Here is a 21,149-nt window from a genome sequence, read left to right on the forward strand (position 1 = left end):
GATCCGGCGGTTCCGGTTCGGAACCGGAACTGCCGGTTCATGAACCGTGGGCATGTCTACCCCCTTCGCGGCGGGTTCCGGTGGGAAGGCGGCCGCCAAACCTGTTCGCCGGATAATTATCTGGTTGGGGAGCCCCCCACGACGTCTTTCCCTTATTGTTGTTGAAACGATTCATGAGTACTAGTGAAAGCACCAGATGTTAAGGTCCTGCCCTCAACTTCGATCGGCGACTAGCTTCGACGATCAATATTCTCTCTGGCGTCCAAACGTAGGATCGGCGGAGGCAAGATTTGGTTGTGCGCGGAAGTCTTTTCCGTCGGGCAACTCAATATCTAGGGTTTTGTAAGATGTCAACGTGTAGTTGGGAAAATTAATATATCATTCATAATAAGTTTATGAACAAAAGCTCTATTTATAATCTAAGGACCCTAGGGTTGATTCGACCTAATACTATTCATCTCGGGAAAGAATCAACAAAGAAAACCCGAAACGGAGCTTATAATTACGCTCGACTCCAAAAGGAAACAAAAGATAAAAATAATAAAACTACTGATATCCAAAAATAACTAAGCATAAAAATAATAAAAGATGAAACAAAAGTGAAATCTAATTATCTGGGGATGTAGCTGCCGAGCTTGCTTGGCAGGCGAGCGTTCCTCTTCGTATTTTGTGTGTGAAGTGGAGAGAGTAAAGTAAGAGAGAGGGAATAAAGTAGAGGGAAATGTGTTTCAATTTTTAGTAATGGGTCATCTTAGTTGGGACAAACCAAAAAGGAAAGTGGGTCATCTTCAATGGGATGGAGGGAGTACTTCCTCTTTGAAATAGCTTCGCGTGGGTATATTGCACGCCTCAATCGGAGCTCGGATGAAGAAGTTATGGCCATTTGACGAAGGTTGCGCGAAGCAGTCAAAACAGGCAAAAACGCCCGGGTCGGTGGTTTTTAGCATATAAAACGCCCGGGGACAGTGGAAACGCCCGGGTTGGCACCATTTTTCCCGGGCCGGGCATTTTTCTCGATAACAGCCGAATTTCAATGTTTAAATTTGTTTATGGGGCGGTTTTTGGAAGGAGAGACTTCCTGGGACGAAAAGTGAGAGGAGAAAAGAGAGAAAGAGAGGAGGAAGAAGAGAAGGAAGAAATTCCGGCCTTATATAGTAGATGTTTATGTCTCTCCGCGCTTTCGCGGGAGTTTATAAACATTGAAAATTAGCTTCATGGAACAAGTGTTCGGTATTTAATGAACTATACGTCGCAAACATGTTCGGTCTGACGATTAGGTTGATGAATTAATCCCAAAATTTGTTATTTTGATAGATGTAGAAATATGTCTGAGTGTATTGAAAGCGACTTGGAGTGACATGCTTTAGTTTGAGAAATCCATTTTTTGTTAATCTTTTATTTTTCGTTTGTCTGAATCTTTCAAAACCAAAAAAATCAAATCCTTATGTTTCATCTTTTTTAACTTCATAAGTTTTTAAACAATCTTCTACACTGTGGATCGACAACACATCTTGCTAACATTATTTAGCCAATCTTGCCGGTATAGTAGTATTAATGGAAGTTAATCATTCTGCTTGATATCTTGTGTGGTAAGATCGGATACTCTAAAATACGCATCAAGTTTTGGGCGCCGTTCTTGGAAGTGGGCAATAGGTTGTTGCATCTTTAGTAGTTTTATTTTTGTTTTATTTTATTTGATCTTTTGTTTTGTTTTGTTAGGTGCTTGCCGTGTTCTTGGGGGTGATGGCCATCTGCCACAGTCACGGACTTGGAGTGTTTATATTAGGTGATACCTTTCTAATCAGTTTGAGCGTTAAGATTTTTTAGTTTACACTAAGGCACACACGTTTTATAGGTAACCCCAGGAGCTGTCCGAGATGTCTGTTTCGGTAGGATTAGTATATTTGTGTTGTGTTTGGTTTCTTTACCATTGTGTAGGTGTTCTAGAAATTCGAAAACGGAAAAACAAAATCGATTAGTTGCAAACCAAATCTAGGGGTACCTTGAATTTGGGTTATTGATATATCATAGAAGAGGGCCAAGAGTGTTGTGATTGGTACATCGGAGGGTAGGTGAGAGAAAATTCTACATTCGAGACAAATTTTGAGGGTAGTAGCGGTGATTCGGAGAAGCAGTGTGGGTGAGACGGCAATAATGTTCCACCACCACATGGGAAGGTTTGGCGACATCCTTAGATCGGGAGTTGATCTAGGGAGTTTGCTATGCACTTGACAATGTCGACATCCGCTCCCAGCACATTGGTTTGTGAGTGGTGGAAATCTTTCATGGTCGGGGATGAAGATCCGATGAGTCATTTGAATGCCTTTTATATGAATTGGCCAGACTCTCATAGACCGCCAAATGTGGAGCATCATCAGATCAAAGAGAGCTTTATTTCCTTTCTCATTGAGAAAAAGCGAAAGAATGGTACTTGACTCAGCTATCGGGCTACAACATTACTTGACTTTTGAAGGATTGAAGTCGAAGTTTCTAACGGAGTACAATTCTCCAATGAAAATGAAAGATGAGAGAGAGGAGATCACTTCATTCGACGAAAAGTATGATGAGTCATTTGCCGAAGGTTGGAAGAGATTTACGAGACTTGTTAAAGAAATGCCGAAGCCGGGACTCAGGGCATGATCTTTTGGTCTACAAAGGGACTCAATCATAAAGGCACGAGGCTTGGCGATTCTGCGGGGGTCGATGGGAACTTGGACGATTTGACCCATGATGAAGTGAGCGCTCTTTCAAAAAGATTAGCGAACAATCGGAGGAATTGGCATAATCCGAGGAAGGTGGCCGCGAGAGATACATTTAGTGGCCCCACTAAGGAGTCGGAAAGAGTGTTAGCTATAGAAGCTCAAATGGTGACTTTAGTACTCAAATTTACGTTGATGACGAATGCGATCCAAATCTATGCGATTGACTCCTCGATCCCGAAACCACGCTGTGATGAAGTGGAGTGTGCGAGGGAGGACATTATACGGATCAATGTCTAGTTTGCGAGGCATATGTGGAAGATGTGAATTATATTGGGGATGTCGTCAAAGGGTTTGCAATCAAGGGCCACAATACGGTGCGAGTGGAGACCTCGGCCCAACCAAATTGGAATCGAAATTTGGTCTTAGCAACCTTTGCGGGTAATCAATGGAGGAATAATACTTGCAAACAAAGGGGTATGAAAGAAATCGTCGGTGATGATCAAGTTGCGCGAGATATACTCCTTCATGACTAAGAGCGAAAGGAGAATGATCGATTCAAGAGCCCGTTAATGAGAAGTTTGGCCACATTGATGCCACAATGAAGAACTTGGTGATGATGATAGGCCAACTTGCAACGGTTGTACGAAACCAGACCCAAAGGAACTATTCCAAGCACCACGATAACGAACCCAGGTTAATGAGCAATGCAAGCAGTCGCATTGAGAAGTGGGAAAGAGCTGAGAGACTTGGAGAGAAAGTGGTACATAGTGGCCCAACGTCTTACTTGCGGGGCGGACAAGTTGTTAGGCTCGCAAACCTCGCACGCGGACGAGGGGGAGTGGGCCACTACAGTTAGAGATGGTCTACAAGATAAAGAAGATGTAGTCATTGATACAAGAAGAGTCGTTGAGTGCAATGATGGATCGTGAGTCCATTTAATTTTCAGTTTTTATACCTTCCTCCTTTCCCCGATCAAGAAGAAAGAGAGAAAGAAAATAATTCGAAAGGGACTTGATTGGATGATGCATATTATTAGGAAAGTTAATGTAGATGTGTCCTTGGTGGATGTGTTCCTACATTTTTTCAAAATTCTCCAGTTTCTCAAGGACCTTATTGCAAGGAGAAGATCTGAAGATGATGGTGTGGTGATATTGAGCGCATTTTGCTCACGGTTGTGAAGGGAAAGATCTTAGAGCTAAGAGAAGAGACCCGGAAGTTGTGTGATCCAGGTGTGAGATGGGAGATAAGAAGTTCCCAAAGTGCCTACTTGATCAAGGCTCGGGAATATCATTGTTGGCTTTAGCTACGAATCAATCGGTCTTGAAGCAAGGATTGAACCAATCGACATTGACCTTGAGTTGGCGGATCATTCGGTGTTAAGCTAAGGAATCATCGGATGTCTTGGTGAAGGTGGACAAATTTATACTCTAGGTTGACTTCATTGTCATAGAGATGGAAGAGGACAAGGACATGCCTATTCTCTTTGGTAGGCCATTTTTAGCAACGGCAGAAATGTTGTAATTGAGACAGGCAAATACGGTCGTATTTTCGAGTTGATGGAGAGAATGTTACAAGCGATAGAGCGGGGAGAAGGCGAAGAGGCATAACAGAGCCAGTTTGAATGGAAAGGCGCAAAGAAGAAGGTCCCGATAGCGACAATAAGAAAAGGCGCTGATTGGGAGGCAACCAGTTTTTTTTTTTTTAATTTTATTTTTGTTTTATTTTTATTTTCATATGTTGGAGGTTTTGTTTGCTCAATTTCTTTCCTCTAGCATTTGTTTTGGAATTAGTGTTTAATTTTTATGTTTTGTTTTTTTGTTGTTTCAGCAGCATGTGTCTTTTGTTTAGCAAGGAAGCCATTCTGGAGTTATGAGGAGCACACACGACCGAATCACATCTAACCCACCACCCATTGTGCTGAGATTGCCATGCCCAAGATTTTGAGTTTCTTGGGTGTATTGTATGCTAAAATTGTTTTGAATCAATGTAATTGACGGGTGCATGCTTTATCTTCGGCTTTATGGTTGGGAAATCTTGCTTGATTTTACTTGATCTTTGAAGCTTAGGATGGATGGAATTTGTGCATTGATTTATTTGAAAGAGCATTTTGTGACTACAACCGATTTCTTGAGTTGAGGAGAGTATGAAAGTCATATGTCTTGTGGAAATTATGTTGGATTGATTTGCTTTATTGAGTTGGGTGCTTGCATTCATATGTGTCAATGATATGGGATGATAAGGCAATAGGATGAACTCCATGGCCAAATATTCACATGCCTAGTCCAACAAATGATCCCCTAGAAGCCACTTTGAGCTTAATCCCCATTGTTTTGTACAAATACTTAGCCAATTACTTAGCTACTAAAATAAGCCTCATTTTAGCCTCATCAATAAACCTTACTACTGTTTGGGTGCTAAATACAAGTTTGAGCTTTGTTGATTGTGTTGTAAGTTTTGAGTGGTGTTCTATTAAAGTTTAGAGATTTTTCAGATTTGATGTAATGTATAAGTGTTGAGAATGAAGTTCTTTGAAAGGGAAAAGACGGCCTCCAAATTGTAAAAGTCGAGGCCTTTGAAAAAAAAAAGAAAAAGAAAAAGGAAAAAAAAATGAAATAACGTCGAACTTCTATTGCTTTGTAAAGATGTACTCTTGTCTAGAAAAGATCTCAAGTTTGGGGGAGTGAAAATATGGGTTGTAAAATGTATATTGTTTGGTTCTTTGGAAGGAAGTTGTAGGAGTGAAGAATTTGGCACTCAAATATGTAGTTTTTGAGCTACTATCCATATTTATCCTACCTCATCCCCAGCCCCATTACAAGCTTTGAATAAAGACCTTTGACTTTATTGTTGATGCATTATGAGTGTTTTGTAAATGGCTTGGTAGAGTTAAAGAAGTTTGATTTGAAATCCGCGGGTCTATGTGATAAGTATTGCATCTTCTTTATCGTGTAGACCATCTCTAGCATCTGTAGTGGCCTACTCACTCCCCTCGTCCGCCCCTGCGTGCGAGGTTTGCGAGCCTAACAACTTGTTCGCCCCTGCGTGCAAGATGTTTGGGCCATTATGTACCACTTTCACTCCAAGTCTCTCTAGCTCTTTCCCACTTCTCAATGTGACTGCTTTGCATTGCTCATTTACCTTTGGGTTCGTTATCGTGGTGCTTGGAATAGTTCCTTGGGGTCTGGTTTGCACAACCGTTGCAAGTTGGCCTATCATCATCACCAAGTTCTTCATTGTGGCATCAATGTGGCCAAACTTCTCATTAACGTTTTCCTTGAATTGATCATTCTCCTTTTGGCTCTTAGTCATGAAGGAGTATATCTGCGCAACTTGATCATCACTTGACGGCTTCTTCTCATACCCCGAGGGTTGGGCATTACTCCTCCATTGATTACCCGCAGTGTTGCTAAGACCAGCTTGATTCCAATTTGGTTGCTGAGGTCTCCAATTCTGCTAATTGTATTGTGGCCCTTGATTGTAGCCTTGACGATTATCCCCAATATAATTCACATCTTCCACATGTGCTCTTGCAAACTAGGACATTGATCTGTATAATGTCCTCCTTGGCACACTCTACACTTCATCACAGGCGTGGCTTGGGATTGAGGAGTCAACTGCATAGATTTGACGGCATTCGTCATCAACGAAATTTGAGTACTAAAGTCAGCCATTTGAGCTTCTATAGCTAACACTCTTTCCGACTCCTTAGTAGCGCCAAATGTATCTCTCGCGGCCACCTTCCTTGGATTATGCCAATTCCTCTGATTGTTCGCTAATCTTTGAAATAGCGCTCTCACTTCATCATGGGTCAAATCGTCCAAGTTCCCACTTGACCCTGCAGTAACCAAGCCTGTGCCTTCATGATTGAGTCCCTTGTAGAACTTCAAAAGATCATGCCCCGGAGCTAGTCCCTGACTTGGGCATTTCCTTAACAAGTCTGTAAATCTCTTACCAGCTTTGGCAAATGACTCGTCATACTTTTGTCGGAATGAAGTGATCTCCTCTCTCAACTTTTCTATCTTCATTGGAGAATTGTACTCCAAGAGAAACTTCGACTTCAACTCTTCAAAAGTTGCAATGTTGTAGCCCGATAGTGAGTCATACCATTCCCTTGCTTTTTCTCTCAATGAGAAAGGAAATAAAGCTCTCTTGATTCGATGATGCTCCACATTTGGCGGTCTATGAGAGTTCGTCAATTCATAAAAGGCATTCAAATGACTCATCGGATCTTCTTCATCTCGACCATGGAAAAGATTTCCACCACTCACCAAACTAATGTAGTGAGGTGGGATGTTGACATTGTCATGTGCATAGGCAAACTCCCCCGGGTGATCAACTCCCGATCTAAAGATGTCGCCAAACCTTCCCATGGGTGGTGGAACATTATTGTCTTCTTCAGCCATAGACTCGGCTTCTGAATCACTGCTACTACCCTCAAAATTTGTCTCGAATAGAGAATTTTCTCTCACTGGACTCTGATGTGTACCAATCACAGCTGAATTCTGTCCTCTTCTATGATATATCAATAACCCAAATTGCGGTGTACCCTTAGATCTGGTTTGCATCCACTGATTTTTGTTTTTCTGTTTTCGAATTTCTAGAACACCTACACAACAGAAAAGAAACCAAACACAACTCAAATATACTAATCCTACCGAAAGCGAGACATCTCGACAACTTCGGGGTTAGTCTTATAAAACGTGTGTGCCTTAGTGTAAACTAAAAAAAATCTTAATCACTAAACTGAGAATTAGAAAGATATCACCTAATATAAGATTTGATTTTTTTGGTTTTGAAAGATTCAGACAAACGAAAATAAAAGATGAACAAAAGATGGATTTCTCAAACGGAAAAGCATGTCACTCCAAGTTGCTCAATAGACTTGCATATTTCTACATCTATCAAAAGCACAAATTTTGGGATTAATTCATCAACCTAATCGCTTGCACTGAACATGTTTGCGACGTATAGTTCACAGTCAGCTGAACACTTGTTCCATGAACTAATTTTCAATGTTTATAAACTCCTGCGGAAGCGCGGGAGACATAAACATCTACTATATAAACTTACCTAATCCGTTGTCAAATTATCCTCTGAACAATTCAAATTCAACAACACATCAATTGATTAGTCCATCCAAGTCTATGTTAAAGAGACGATAAACAAGGATTAAACATCTATAACGATAGAGGCCTCTAAAGTGATAGAATCTAACATTAAACACATCAACGATGTCAAAATGTGAATTCAAAGGTGTAGATACATTCACACAAGCCTAAATCACAACTTGGAGCAACATTGAGAGTTTAGCCTAAACACATGATAAACATCACAATGAAAACCATAGGAAGCATGCTCTCGTTGAGTGGAATTGAGATTTGGAGACGGATAGTCGGAATGTTGGCCGGAATTTCTTCCTTCTCTTCTTCCTCCTCTCTTTCTCTCTTTTCCCCTCTCACTTTTCGTCCCAGGAAGTCTCTCCTTCCAAAAACCGCCCCATAAACAAATTTAAACATTGAAATTCGGCAGTTATCGAGAAAAACGCCCGGCCCAGGCAAAATGGTGCCAACCCGGGCGTTTCCACTGTCCCCAGGCGTTTTATATGCTAAAAACCACCGACCCGGGCGTTTTTGCCTGTTTTGACTGCTTCGCGCAACCTTCGTCAAATGGCCATAACTTCTTCATCCGAGCTCCGATTGAGGCGTGCAATGTACCCACGCGAAGCTATTTCAAAGACGAAGATAATGGTGATAAGATAAAAGAATTTGGACACCATATTGATAGGAAAAGAACAGTTTCAATCAGACGCTACTCCACATGTACATCTATCAACTAATATATAATAATCAAGCTTTAATGATTAATTGATAGATGATTTTAATGTACAAAATAGGAGAAATCATGGAGTAGAACAAGTATTATTTGATTCACATCAATGTCTCCGACTGGCCCGCAGGCTGCGGAGCCGCGGTTGGTTGAGGGACTGTATCACATCCCTTCTATATCAATTTATTTACAGCTTATACCACGAGTAATGGATGCAAAATTTTTATATTGGGGGGTTTCAAACCACTGTTAACACTTGTTGCATATCTTTAGTGTCAATGTCGGTAAATCCTAACATGAATATTATAGAACCGAGAGAAATGTTGATAATGAGAAAGAAATAATTTGAGCGCCTACTTTCCACATCATATTCTCGTTCTTTAATCCCTTAATTCCATGTCAGCCCTAATTTTTTAATTTATTCTTTTTATTCTTCTAACCTAATTAAACCCTATATGTATAATTTGCCCGCCCTTGTCTTTTTCTGCAATCTTTCTCACTTTTACTTTAGATTATTTGGCGTCTCTCTCGATCTCTCCGTTTAACATCAACCTATATTAGTTTGTTTCTTTCAAAACTTTTATTCCAGCTGACCCAGGTAATATTTATTTCGTTAACTCCTTGCCATATACTTGTTACTTGTTCTTGATTAAATTAACTTATTATTATAAATGCAAAATTTTATTTATAATCGTACAAGAATTTAGAATAACAGGCTTTATGTAACCTAATAGCTTTTGTTGTTTGAATATAACTCTCACCGGCCATCACATCATGCGCAGTAACTTTTGTAGTTCTATGAATAGGTTAATTTTAATAGACTATGAGTTCTTTAATTTTCTTCTAGTCATCTAGCTTATGAGAACAAATAACAATTGTTGGACTTGATGTCATTCCATGTTAATTTGATTTATTTTATGGATGCAATACGAGAATCTAATTCATCAACAGTGATGGTGCAAAACACTAAATTTTAAACTCTCAACTTTGAGAGGGTTGTAATATTTTTGTTATTTATTATTACTACTACTGTGTGTACGTATGTTAATTTTTTGAATTGTTCTATTAGTGTGTTTAGTGCAATTATGAGCGATCAACTGTATACTCCTCAAGTTGCAAATGATTGTTAGCCAGAAATCGGAATGAAATTTGCATCAATAGATGATGCGTTTGCATTCTACAATCAGTATGCACGTGAAGCACGTTTTAGCGCAAGATACAGCAATAGTAAAAAGAATAAGGTGACAAATGAGGTTGTTTGGAAACAATTTGTTTGCTTTAAAGCGGGTCAGACTGATGAAGCTCGTTCAGTGAAAAGAGCATTGAATGGTGGCCCGATTAAGACAAGAACTCGTGGTAAAGTTAGAACTGATTTTAAAGCAAAGATGTCTATTATCAAGCAACAAACTGGATCTGATTGGAGTGTTAGTGTTTTCACAGAAGGTCATAAACATGGACTTTCTACACCTTCAAAGGTGCATTTTCTTTGGTCACACCGTAGTGTTTCTGCTGTGAAGAAATTATTGACAAAAATTTTCAGAAGCTAATATACCTACTTGTCACCAAATGCAACTATTAGAGATAGAGTGCGGTGGGCCGGAAAATGTAGGTTGCATAGAAAGAGATATTAGAAACTTTGAGAGAGATTTAAGGGATGAACAAAAGGGTATTGATGCAAAAACTGTGATAGAATTCTTTACCTCCGAGAAAGAGAAGGATTCAACATTTTTCTTTGACTATGAGACAGATTCAGGTAACATGTTTAAACAATGTTTTTGGGCAAATTCTAGATCAAGGATGGCGTATAGTGTATTTGGTGATGTTGTTGTGTTTGATTCCACTTATAACACCACTAAGTATGGAATGATTTTTACACCTTTCATAGGGGTTAATCATCATCATCAAACAATAGTTTTTGGATGTGGATTTTTAAGTGATGAGAAGACTGATTCATATATTTAGCTGCTTAACAAGTTTTTGGAAGCGATGCCTACAGATGCTTCAATAGCAATTATCACTGATCAAGATCCTGCTGTGACGAAATCAATTGCACAAGTTTTTCCAAAAATAGTGCATCGCTATTGCTTGTGGCATATATTGAACAAATTCTCATAAAAGATTTCTCCGGTGGCTTTCAGAGATCATTATCAGAGCATAAAGAATATTATAAAAAATTCTACATCTCCGGAGGAATTTGAGCAAAGTTGGGTTGAGGTGATTAAATATGCTAATTTAGAGCAAAATAGTTGGATATTGTTGATGTATAAACTACAACATAAGTGGATTCCGACATATTTTAGTCATGAATTTTTTGTTGGGATGTCAAGCAGTCAGAGATCTGAGAGTTCGCATTCGTTTTTCAAAAAGTATGTCTCTAACAAGAACTCATTGATGGATTTTATCACACGATTTAATCGAGCATTAAGATGCTAAAGACACAATGAGTTAGTTGTGGACCATATTGACAGGAATGAGTATCCCAAAATCAAAACAAATTAACCGATGGAGACTCAAATGGTTAAAGTGTATACGAAAAAAAAATGGATGGAGTTTAAAGAAGAAATGAGTCGAAGCCATGATTATTTTGTGCAACCTGCCTCGACAAGAGACGAATCAGATGATATTGTGATTTACAATGTGATGAGCTTTCAAATTTGTTCATCTTCGAAGCCGAGGCTACTTGTGCATGATATACGGAGAGATCATATATCATGTAACTGTGGAAAATTCGAGTTTGATGGTATTCCATGTAGACACATGCTAGCTTTTTTCCGCATTAGCCAAATATTTGAACTACCTGACAGATACATACTTAAGAGATGGACACGAGAAGCAAAGATTGGTGTTGTATATACAATGGATGATGAAAACACCAATGATGATCCAACAAACTTTTTGGTATCACGATGCTCCAAGTTATCTTACAAGGCTTCAATATTGATTAATGATGCATCTTTGACTAATGAGAGGACAAAGTTTTTGGATGAACAACTTGATTATCTACATGGTAAGATCAAAGAGATGAGTAATAGTCCAACTACCTCATACGGAAGTCAAAAAGGGGAAAGATCAAATAAATCAAGAAAGATAGCCGATCCTTCCGGAATAAGAACAAAAGGATGCAGTAAGCGAATGTTATCATCAAAAGAAAAGTCAATTTTGAAGACTAGGGTTTGTCATGGATGTGGGCTTCGTGGAGTATCACATGACAAACGTAATCGCCCCGATTTGCATGACGGGTATGTGAATTGTTGAGTTTTATGTTTTTATGAATTATACCGTTGTTTTTGTAACCAATATATTTCACTTCACTATTTTTACTCTTATATTTAAATTTCAGATCAGTTGCAGATAATCGCCACGTCAACAATGATTATGCAAAAAAAGATTGATGTCCATAGCTGGTGAAAATATTTTTTAAGTCGTTTGTGTAGTGGACTTTTTTGGCATGGTGTAGTTGAATTTCTACGTACCTTACCATCATATTAGATTTTTTAAGTACTATTTTTGCTGTATTTTGGTTTTTGCTGTGGTTAAATTTCTAGATACATGACATTATAAATCATAATATTAGTTTGTGGAGTAGTTTTTTTCGGTTTGCTATATTACACGACATTATGAACCATAATATTATAGTTTGTGGAGTGGTTTTTTTTGGTTTGCTATAGTGAATTAGATTTGCACTTGACAGTAGCTCTAAAAACTGGCAGGTGATGTTACATATGCAGTTCCTACATAGCATTTAGAACTTCTAGCAACTTGGTGTTTTTTACGTTTTTTTTAAACAAATTGACGTTGGAAAAAATTACAAAAAGAGAAGCAAGTTTTTGGAATAAATATCTTGAGACTTGTTAGAATCATGAAGACAAAAAAACGAAGAAGAAATAAATTTATTATACAAATAATAGCGGGTGTTTTGTTGGAGATGATAAAAACATAGAGCATATTCATAATTAAAGAGATTTAGTGGGATTTACAGATATAAATATAATAAAATATCGTACTAGTAAAAGATATGGATTAAATAGACAAACGAAATTGAACAGTTGTCAATGTGCAAAACAAAATTTGCAATTAAAAGGAATGTGGCTGATTTGGAAAGTAGGCGCTCACAACGCTTAAAATAAGTTTGCAGCAGATCATCTCTCATTATATATCGAGGGCATCATTTATTAATTATCTCAAAAAGGCCAAAAATGAAAAAACACAGCCCAACAATAAACCAACAATAAAAATAAAGGCCGAAAACTAATAAGCTTAGTCTTTTTGTCTTCTTCTTAATTAAAATTTTAATTTCAGAGAGCAGGAGGGTACAGTCGCCCTCCCCGACAACCAGTTACCATGGACCGGGACGTACCCCCTCCATTTGCTTCTAATATGCCCCGAGAAAGAAACACAGTTGTAATTCCTCCCTTCAACTTTTCGATCCCAGATCTGCCACTATTGGTATTCTTCTTCCCTTTTGTCATCCTTCACTTTGTTTCTTTATTTCAATATTAGATTTAATTTTATAAAATTAAATTTTAAATTTTGATTTTTAAATATCAATAAAAAAATTTAATTATTAAAATTACTACTCCCTCCGTCCACAAAAAATAGACTCATTTTGCCATTTTGGGACTTCCACAAAAAATAATCCCATTTCTAAAAATGGAAAGTTTATCTCTCATACTTTTCCCACTTTTTCTTCCATCTCTCATACTTTACTCACCTTTTCTCTCTATCTCTCTTACTTTACCTACTTTTTCTCCTCCTCTCTCTTACTTTACCAATTCTACATTAAAACTCGTGTCATACACAAAATGATCTATTTTTTGTGGACGGATGGAGTATTAAATAACAAATTAATAGTTTTAATCAATATTTGATAGTGTCTAATATTTAATCAATAAGGTATGGCGACGCCTTAGTTTTAATCAATATTTAATAGTTTTAATCATAAATAGATCATATAACACAATTTATTTTGAAATAAATATGCATCAATTGTATAGGAGAATTTGACTAAAAATATTATGAAATTGACTAAAAATTTGATACGACTAAAAATTTGATATAGGAGATTTTTTGTTGAAATTTTCTAGTTAATTTTGATTGTTTTCAAATTAATAAACGAAAATTATATTAGTCTTACATTAGATGCATATTTATTTCAGAATAAATCGTGTTATATGATCTATTTATGATTAAAACTAAGGTCTCATCGTACCTTATTGATTAAATATTAGACACTATCAAATATTGATTAAAACTATTAATATATTATTTAATACTCGTAATTTTAATAATTAAAAATTTATTGATATTTAAAAATCAAAATTTAAAATTTAATTTTATAAAATTAAATCTAATATTGAAATAAAGAAACAAAGTGAAGGATGACAAAAAGGAAGAAGAATGATAATTTTAAAATAATATCAGATTTAGTATATCAGTGAAATAATATCAGATTTAAAATGTAAAAAGACCAAATTGCCCAAAACCCCCAAAAGGGTATTTTCGTCACGAAACAGTGAAAAAGGACCATTTTCGAGATAAACGCTTAGTCCAGGGTTGTCTGAGAATATTTTTAAAGTTCAGGGTTCATTGGCGAGACAAACGCATAGTCAAGGGACTATTTTTGTAGTTCACTCTTTTCACAGTACATCTTTTACTAATACAAAAATTAAAATAAAATTAAAACTCTAATTTTCACAATACATCTTTTACTAATATAAAAATAACTAAAACTCCAATTTTCCTAATAAATGTCATAGTACTACTACTAGTATTAATTTTGCTATTCGTAATCTCAATTCATTAGCTATTGTTTATCGGAATCGCGTCTATATAATAGAACCCCTATTCCGATTACATTTTTGTTAGCAAAATTTAAGATGTCGGCCGAAGAAGAGGAGAACGCCGCTGAGCTCAAAATACCCGATGGTAATTGAATGCATCTTTGTAATTCCCCCCCAATTTTCATGGTGGAAACGATTTTACTTTATCAAATTCGTCTTCGCCCTGATTTTTACATCTTAGGGTTTCGTTGTGTTTAGGGTTTTGGTGAGGAAGCTAATTATTGATTGTGTTCATATTTTTCTGTATGAATCCGGCTATTGAGATACAATTTCTGTTGAATCAATTTTGTTGTAACCTCAAGTCTTGTGTGTATGGGATTTGTATGCGAGCTTACTCACTTTTTTTCTTCTTCAGAATTTTTGAAGGCCAAATGTCTTATGAATTGTGAAGTTTCCCTTATACTTGAACATAAATATGAGCAGCTTCAGCAGATGGCTGATGATCCAATGAATCAGATGTCTCAGTAAGTATATTTACTTTGGGATTTTCATGTTTAGCCCCGGATTAATGTTTCCTTTATTAAAATGGAGTAATGTTTATTCATAAATTTGATTGCTTACAGAGTTTTGCATATGGTTCTTTAGTTGTTTTCTGTATAATGATAATTTTTTGTTCGTCAAATTTGTATTTTCAATCCTTTTCACCGACAGTTTTGTAGAAATTGTTCGTATTTTAACTTGCCATGTATAGGAAATTCTGTATGTTGCTAGATCATGGTTGTCTCTCATTTTCAGGGTGTTTGAGAAATCACTTCAATATGTGAAGCGTTTTAGCCGATACAAGAACCCTGATGCTGTCAGACAAGTTCGAGAGTATCCTTTTTGTCATTTATTTGCAGGATCCTGGTTTAGCACATTGATAATTGTTTATGATAGTGTTTGTCTAGTTAAACTATTATGCAATTTGAAATTTCATAAGAGGAAACATGCTCTCTTTTGTTGAGTGAGCATATTTGTACCATCTATGTTGAAGAACTGACTGTATTGAATTTGTATCTTAGCTCGTCATTATTCATTTGTGCATGCCATCAGAACTGAAAGATCATAATATCGTCTTTCTGTAGACAAGTGTAATTCTTAACACAAGTTACAGAATTCTTAGCAGATATCAGCTTGCTGAGTTCGAGGTAAGTTTCACTTTTTCCTGATCAATCTCGTTTGTATGTCTACTCTTAAGAAACCTTTATAAACTGTGTGTTTTTGCAGCTCTGTGTACTTGGGAACCTTTGTCCCGAAACAGTGGAAGAAGCTATAGCTATGGTTCCGTCCATCAAGGTACCCATTATCTCGATTGCAGCTCTTTATGTTATAGTGAAATTGGAAAGTTAAACCTGGAGTTGTAAGTTAAGCATGCACTTTTATATTCTAAACTTTCCAACCTAAAAGTGACATCACCAAATATCCCCCTCCAATTTACTCGACCGTTTCGTTCCATGGATTGCAAGATGTGGGAACGGAAATGAGCCACCTAACTTTATTTCGTAATGTGAATGTTCTCATAGCAGTAAATTTATCCGTTCCATGGATTGCAAGACGTGGGAAAATAAATGAAAATTAATGTGAATGTTCTCATAGTAGGAAATTTATTGACTTTGATGACTAAGGTTCTAAATGGGGGGTTTTCTTTCTTTACAGACCAGAGGAAGAGCACATGACGATGAGGCAATTGAGAAGATGCTGAACGATCTCTCCTTGATCAAAAAATTTGAGTAGTCATCTTTTTGTTGTAAGCATATGGCATTAAGTTGTGGCCATAAAAATACATATTTTAGGGATTGCAATTTACTTATTTCGAATCCAGCTTGAAATTAATGTTGTATGCTTTGATAATAGGATTGTGATCAATGTTGTATGCTTTGATAATAGGATTCTGATCAGAGTTCAGTATATTATATCATTCCTCATATTTCATTATTCTCTCATCTTTATAAAAGAGAAAAACTTGTAACAAATAAAAGTAGACAAATTTTGTATGACAGTAAAATATTAAAAGACTTGTGTTTGGGGATGGAGGGAGTAATTACTACTCCATTTAAATTTTATTCAAAGACAAGACATGATAAATTTATCATCAGAAGAAAGCCCAGGGAAGAAGCACCAATAAACACTAAAACCATTCAATCTGTAGGAGAAACAGCACATTGGTCCTACATGCAAAAACAAAGAACAAACAAGAGAGATAGAGGGACAAATCTCATTATTACTACAAGGGCCGCTCCATTTGGTGTTTCAATGGGCCAATTTGATAACTCTCCTCAGGTTCTCTTCTGCAACCACTCATTGAATTTAACCTGCGCTGCTACTGTATCCAGCCTATATAACTGGCACCAGTGGTTAGCAGCCTCGGCTCCCAAGGTGAACCCGACTACTGCTCCAAAAGCAAAAGACAACACAGTACCTGCCAGGACGAATAAGTTTTATGAGATATTTCTGTGTTCGGAGAAAGACAAGTCCACTGGCACAAGGCATCATTTAAATAATAATGGAATAACATTAACAAAAATAACACAAGGCATCATAGAATGAAAGTGCAACAATATACAAGAAAGAAGCAGCAGATAAGAAGAAAGTTAACCCACAAAGAGCAATACTTATGCCAAATACACGAGGGATGAAAGGTACTTCAGAAAATTGTGCTTTAGGCCTAGTGATACTGAATAAAAAACTATAAAGAATCAACATTCCATACAAATTGCCTCCATCATTTTGCCAATGTCAATACCTCAAGTAAATACACCGCACATCCACTCAAAGAAATAACAGTACTTCCAATACCATCTACTCTTCATCTCATAAAATACCCCAGAATCAGCCAATGAAGAAAAAAATGGATTAATGGTAGATTTTTTACAGACATGTCAACTAGTGGTTAACAAGTGAAAACTATGCAATACATCACTTGTGGAATTCATTTTGTGTTGGTTAAGAGTGTCTGGATGAATATTACTAAGTGCCTACTGATTGTGGAGAAAACTACTTGCTGGAAGTCCAAACAAATTTGTGTTCATAAATCATAATGTAGCCAAATAACCAAAGTGGAAGAGGACACATATAATAAAACTAGAAAAGAATCATTATTCCATACACCATCATCTTTCCAATGTCAAGACCTCATGAAAATACACCGCACATCCAATCAAAGAAATAATGGTACTTTTAATCCCATCTCCTCTTCATCTCCATAAAATTCCCCAGAATCAGCCAACCAAAAAAAATAGATTATGGTAGATTTTTTACAGATAAATCAAGTAGTGGTTAAGAAGTGAGAAGCCTACAATACATCACTGATGGAATTCATTTGGGTTGGTTAAGAGTATCTGGAGGAATATTAACAAATTTCATACTGAATTACTGATTTTGGAGATAAACACTTGCTGGAAGTCCAAACAAATTTGTGTTCATAATGTAGCACAAATATCCAAAATGAAGGAGCCTAGACACATATAGCAAAACTAGATTATACCGTGAGGACTCTTTGACCACCTCCAAGCATTTCCACCAGTTGTAATCGCTCCAACAGCAGCACCTACATAAGCAAAGTTAGCTGCTTGCTCTGCAGCCTTCAGCTGCAACATGAGGCAAACAAGAGGCAAGAAAACAGTATCAAGATAGGGTTATGAGGGAAAAGTTCATCTATCAAGCCTGGAAAATGGAAACCAACCAAAAACCATGAATCTAATAATAATCATGAAATGCAGCTATTTAATATCCGAAAAACCCGTTCCTAATCAAATTCTCAAACAATTCCAGATATAATGCAATGAGAAATTTCAGTTTCCAAGCAATAAAGACAACCAGAACAGAATAATAATTCCACATAAGGCCTAACAAATTACCATTAACCTTCGACCTAATCTGAAAATTCTAAGAAATAGCAGATGCCTCATTCGCATTTCACAACAACTATCTTCAGAGATTTTACTGAATTCATATAAAGCATCAATCTGCAAGATGAAGTGATGAAACATCGAGAAAACGCATGAACAAACTTACACATATAACAATTAACCAGTAATCTTATCCATTCGACCTCACAGAGAACACAAAAGGCCGATCAAAATCAATTAAACATCTACAAGCATCGCAATACGAAGCATCAGAAAGAGTTCAAAATCACATAATTTAGCGGAACAAATACTGAAGGAACAAAATTAAAAACACGCAGATTGTGAGATAAATCAGAAAATACCGCAGGTCCGTGGACGGGATCAGATGTGATGAACTGCTGGACAGTGGCGCTACTCCGATGGGACAAAGGTCTATCGGGGTTTAAAATTTTGGAATAATCGTCGAGATGAAAACTCTTCTTCAGAGAATGCCACAAGCTTCTTCTTGATTCCTCGATTTCGCTCATTTTCCTCTCCGCTGCAGCGATCGATTGGTTTTGGGGATTTAATTTTTAGTCCTACAAATTCACCTTTTTAGTGATACAAGTACAGCAAGTACTACAACCTCCATCTCCCATAATTTGTTGCTATTTGATTAAATTTTAAGAAATGTAATAAAAAGTTGATTGAAAAAGTTAGTGATGATATTGGTCCTATTTTTATATACTCATTTCATTCTGTTTCTTTCAGCACGAAGATTAAGAAAAATTATGTTTGGTGATTATTTAAGCAAAAGGAAAATAAAGTGGAAAATAAAAAAGGTAGAGAGATGAAGAGAGATAAGTAAAAGAGAGTAAACTAAGTGTGGAAAAATGTGTTGACTTTTATAAAAAGGGAAATGATTTTATTACATGGAACGTACGGAAATGACAAAATGACTCTATTATTATGGAATGTGAGGAGTATTAGTTTTATACTCCCTCCGTCCCACAAAAAATGTCACACTTGTGGGACGACACGGGATTTTAGGAGGTTTATTTTGTGTGTTAAATGGATAGAGAAAATATAATTTTTATATTCACGTGAGAGAGAACTTTTCCACCATTCTATTATTCAATTTAAATAAAAACATTTCCACAATATTAAAATGCATTAAAAATACCCGAAATACTATTACAAATTACAAAATAATTAAAAATTACATAATTAAAATCCTAAAAATTAAAAATTACACAATTAAAATCCTAAAAATTAAAAATTACACAATTAAAATCAATAAAATTAAAAAGACGCACTACTCGTTGCCGAATTTCGCCCAAATGTGATTGATTAGATCTTTTTGTAGCTCAGTGTGGGCTCTTGTATCGCGCATTGTGTGTCTTCTTTCGATCCTCTCGTTCACCGTCGTATGCACACCTCGGCGTGGGGGAGACCTCGCGGTTGAGCTTCCGGCTTCATCCTCGTCGTAAAAGTTAGCCGCCATCGGTCCTTCGTCAGCTATAATCATGTTGTGCAAGATAATACACGTGTACATGATGTCGGCGATATTCTTAACGTACCAAAGCCGAGAAGGGGACTTCACAATGTTGAATCGGCCTTGAAGGACACCAAAAGCTCTTTCGACGTCTTTCCGAGCAGACTCTTGACGCTGCGCAAAAAGAATCCGTCTTTGCTCTTGTGGATTGCTGAACGACTTCACGAAAGTCGACCACCTTGGGTAGATACCATCGGCGAGATAGTAACCCATGTGGTATGCATTTCCGTTGACGGTGAAGTCGATCGCCGGTGCTACACCATTCAAAACATCATCGAAGAGTGGTGAAGAATATAACACGTTCAAGTCGTTGTTGGATCCGGCAACACCGAAATATGCATGCCAAATCCATAGGCGGTAGTCGGCGACCGCTTCAAGGATAAGCGTTGGGCCGCCACCTTTGTGGCCGCTTAAGTGTTGCCCCCTCCAAGCAGTCGGGCAATTCTTCCACTTCCAATGCATGCAGTCAATGCTGCCTAGCATACCGGGAAAACCGTGGACTGTTTCGTGAAGACGAAGCAACCGTTGACAATCGTCGGTGGTGGGTGCCCGAAGGAATTCCTCGCCGAAAGCAGAACGAACGCCGTCGCAAAAATTCTTGAGGCATAGGATTCCAGTTGACTCACCGACATGCAAATACTCGTCGAAGAGGTCAGCCGTTTGCCCAGTAGCAAGTTGTCGGATGGCACAAGTACACTTTTGCAACGCCGTGAGACTTTGCCGACCGGTTGCGTCTGCACCTTCTTGAAAGTATTCAACGCGGGTGGACAATGTGTTGACAATACGCATAAACAACCGTTTTGACATGCGAAAACGGCGCCGAAAGTAATCTTCTGGATACCGCGGCTGGTCGGAAAAATAGTCGGCAACGAGCCTTTCATGGGCTCCCTCTCGATCACGAGGGATGTAGCGACGTTTTGCTCTAGTTGGTTGAGGAGGAGGGGCGGGGGTATTGGCGGCGACATAGGCTTCATAGGCGGCACGATATTGTTCATAATATTCTTGTTCTTCGCGCTCCGCTTCCGCAATGAGATTGGTGAAATCCATTTTTGAATTTTTTAGAGAGAGTTTGGGTGAGAGAGGAAGATGTAGATGATTTAGTATGAAAAAGTATGAATGAGAGATAATTTGATGTGAAAAGTGGATGATGAATGTGTGTATTTATAGATGATTTTGGGATAAAAAAAAATCACAAAAATCCAAAAAAAACGTCCATAAACGGCTCTATTTTTTGGGAATCCAAAAATATATTTTTTTTTAATTTTTTGGTATTATTTTGAATTATTTATGAATTTTTTTTTTAAAAAAAAAAGCTCGTGCTCAGCGGCACGGACGGACATCTCTGTTAGAGTTATAAATTCAAATAAATAATGTGGTTAAGTTTAGGTGACAATTAACATTTAATGTACATATTTATTGA

The 21,149-nt window shown here is 37.3% G+C and overlaps 3 protein-coding genes across 3 annotated transcripts; 1 reads left to right on the plus strand and 2 right to left on the minus strand.

Annotated features, from left to right (window-relative positions):
• Nucleotides 1-5,678: 5,678 nt before the first annotated feature.
• On the minus strand, nucleotides 5,679-7,267 carry LOC125221215. The gene is made up of 2 exons (XM_048123341.1): nucleotides 6,275-7,267; nucleotides 5,679-6,155 (listed from the first exon to the last, which is right to left on the minus strand). Exons 1-2 carry the CDS (start codon nucleotides 7,265-7,267, stop codon nucleotides 5,679-5,681), a joined length of 1,470 nt encoding a protein of 489 aa, XP_047979298.1.
• A 7,026-nt stretch (nucleotides 7,268-14,293) lies between these two features.
• On the plus strand, nucleotides 14,294-16,282 carry LOC125223052 (DNA-directed RNA polymerase II subunit 4). Its single transcript, XM_048126012.1, has 6 exons — nucleotides 14,294-14,453; nucleotides 14,724-14,832; nucleotides 15,104-15,181; nucleotides 15,462-15,495; nucleotides 15,575-15,643; nucleotides 16,004-16,282. Exons 1-6 carry the CDS (start codon nucleotides 14,405-14,407, stop codon nucleotides 16,079-16,081), a joined length of 417 nt encoding a protein of 138 aa, XP_047981969.1. The 5' UTR covers nucleotides 14,294-14,404; the 3' UTR covers nucleotides 16,082-16,282.
• Nucleotides 16,283-16,454: 172 nt separating this feature from the next.
• Nucleotides 16,455-18,776, minus strand: LOC125223053 (succinate dehydrogenase subunit 6, mitochondrial-like). The gene is made up of 3 exons (XM_048126013.1): nucleotides 18,558-18,776; nucleotides 17,832-17,934; nucleotides 16,455-16,766 (listed from the first exon to the last, which is right to left on the minus strand). The coding sequence occupies exons 1-3, from the start codon at nucleotides 18,720-18,722 to the stop codon at nucleotides 16,624-16,626; spliced, it is 411 nt and encodes a 136-aa protein (XP_047981970.1). The 5' UTR covers nucleotides 18,723-18,776; the 3' UTR covers nucleotides 16,455-16,623.
• Nucleotides 18,777-21,149: the final 2,373 nt, after the last annotated feature.

Source organism: Salvia hispanica, chromosome 4 (genome assembly GCF_023119035.1).
Source record: "Salvia hispanica cultivar TCC Black 2014 chromosome 4, UniMelb_Shisp_WGS_1.0, whole genome shotgun sequence".
In the NCBI taxonomy this organism is placed as follows: Eukaryota; Viridiplantae; Streptophyta; class Magnoliopsida; order Lamiales; family Lamiaceae; genus Salvia; species Salvia hispanica.

Excerpts from the sequence above, each read along its gene's own strand:
- LOC125221215 (XM_048123341.1), bottom strand. The coding sequence starts at position 7,267 with ATGCAAACCAGATCTAAGGGTACACCGCAATTTGGGTTATTGATATAT. Across the intron at positions 6,156-6,274 it reads CGCCTGTGATGAAGTGTAGA|CAGAATTGGAGACCTCAGCA; the intron begins GTGTGCCAAGGA and ends CAATACAATTAG.
- LOC125223052 (XM_048126012.1), top strand. The coding sequence starts at position 14,405 with ATGTCGGCCGAAGAAGAGGAGAACGCCGCTGAGCTCAAAATACCCGAT. Across the intron at positions 15,496-15,574 it reads ATCAGCTTGCTGAGTTCGAG|CTCTGTGTACTTGGGAACCT; the intron begins GTAAGTTTCACT and ends GTGTTTTTGCAG. Across the intron at positions 15,644-16,003 it reads CTATGGTTCCGTCCATCAAG|ACCAGAGGAAGAGCACATGA; the intron begins GTACCCATTATC and ends CTTTCTTTACAG.
- LOC125223053 (XM_048126013.1), bottom strand. The coding sequence starts at position 18,722 with ATGAGCGAAATCGAGGAATCAAGAAGAAGCTTGTGGCATTCTCTGAAG. Across the intron at positions 17,935-18,557 it reads ATCCCGTCCACGGACCTGCG|CTGAAGGCTGCAGAGCAAGC; the intron begins GTATTTTCTGAT and ends CTCATGTTGCAG. Across the intron at positions 16,767-17,831 it reads GTGGTCAAAGAGTCCTCACG|GTACTGTGTTGTCTTTTGCT; the intron begins GTATAATCTAGT and ends TCGTCCTGGCAG.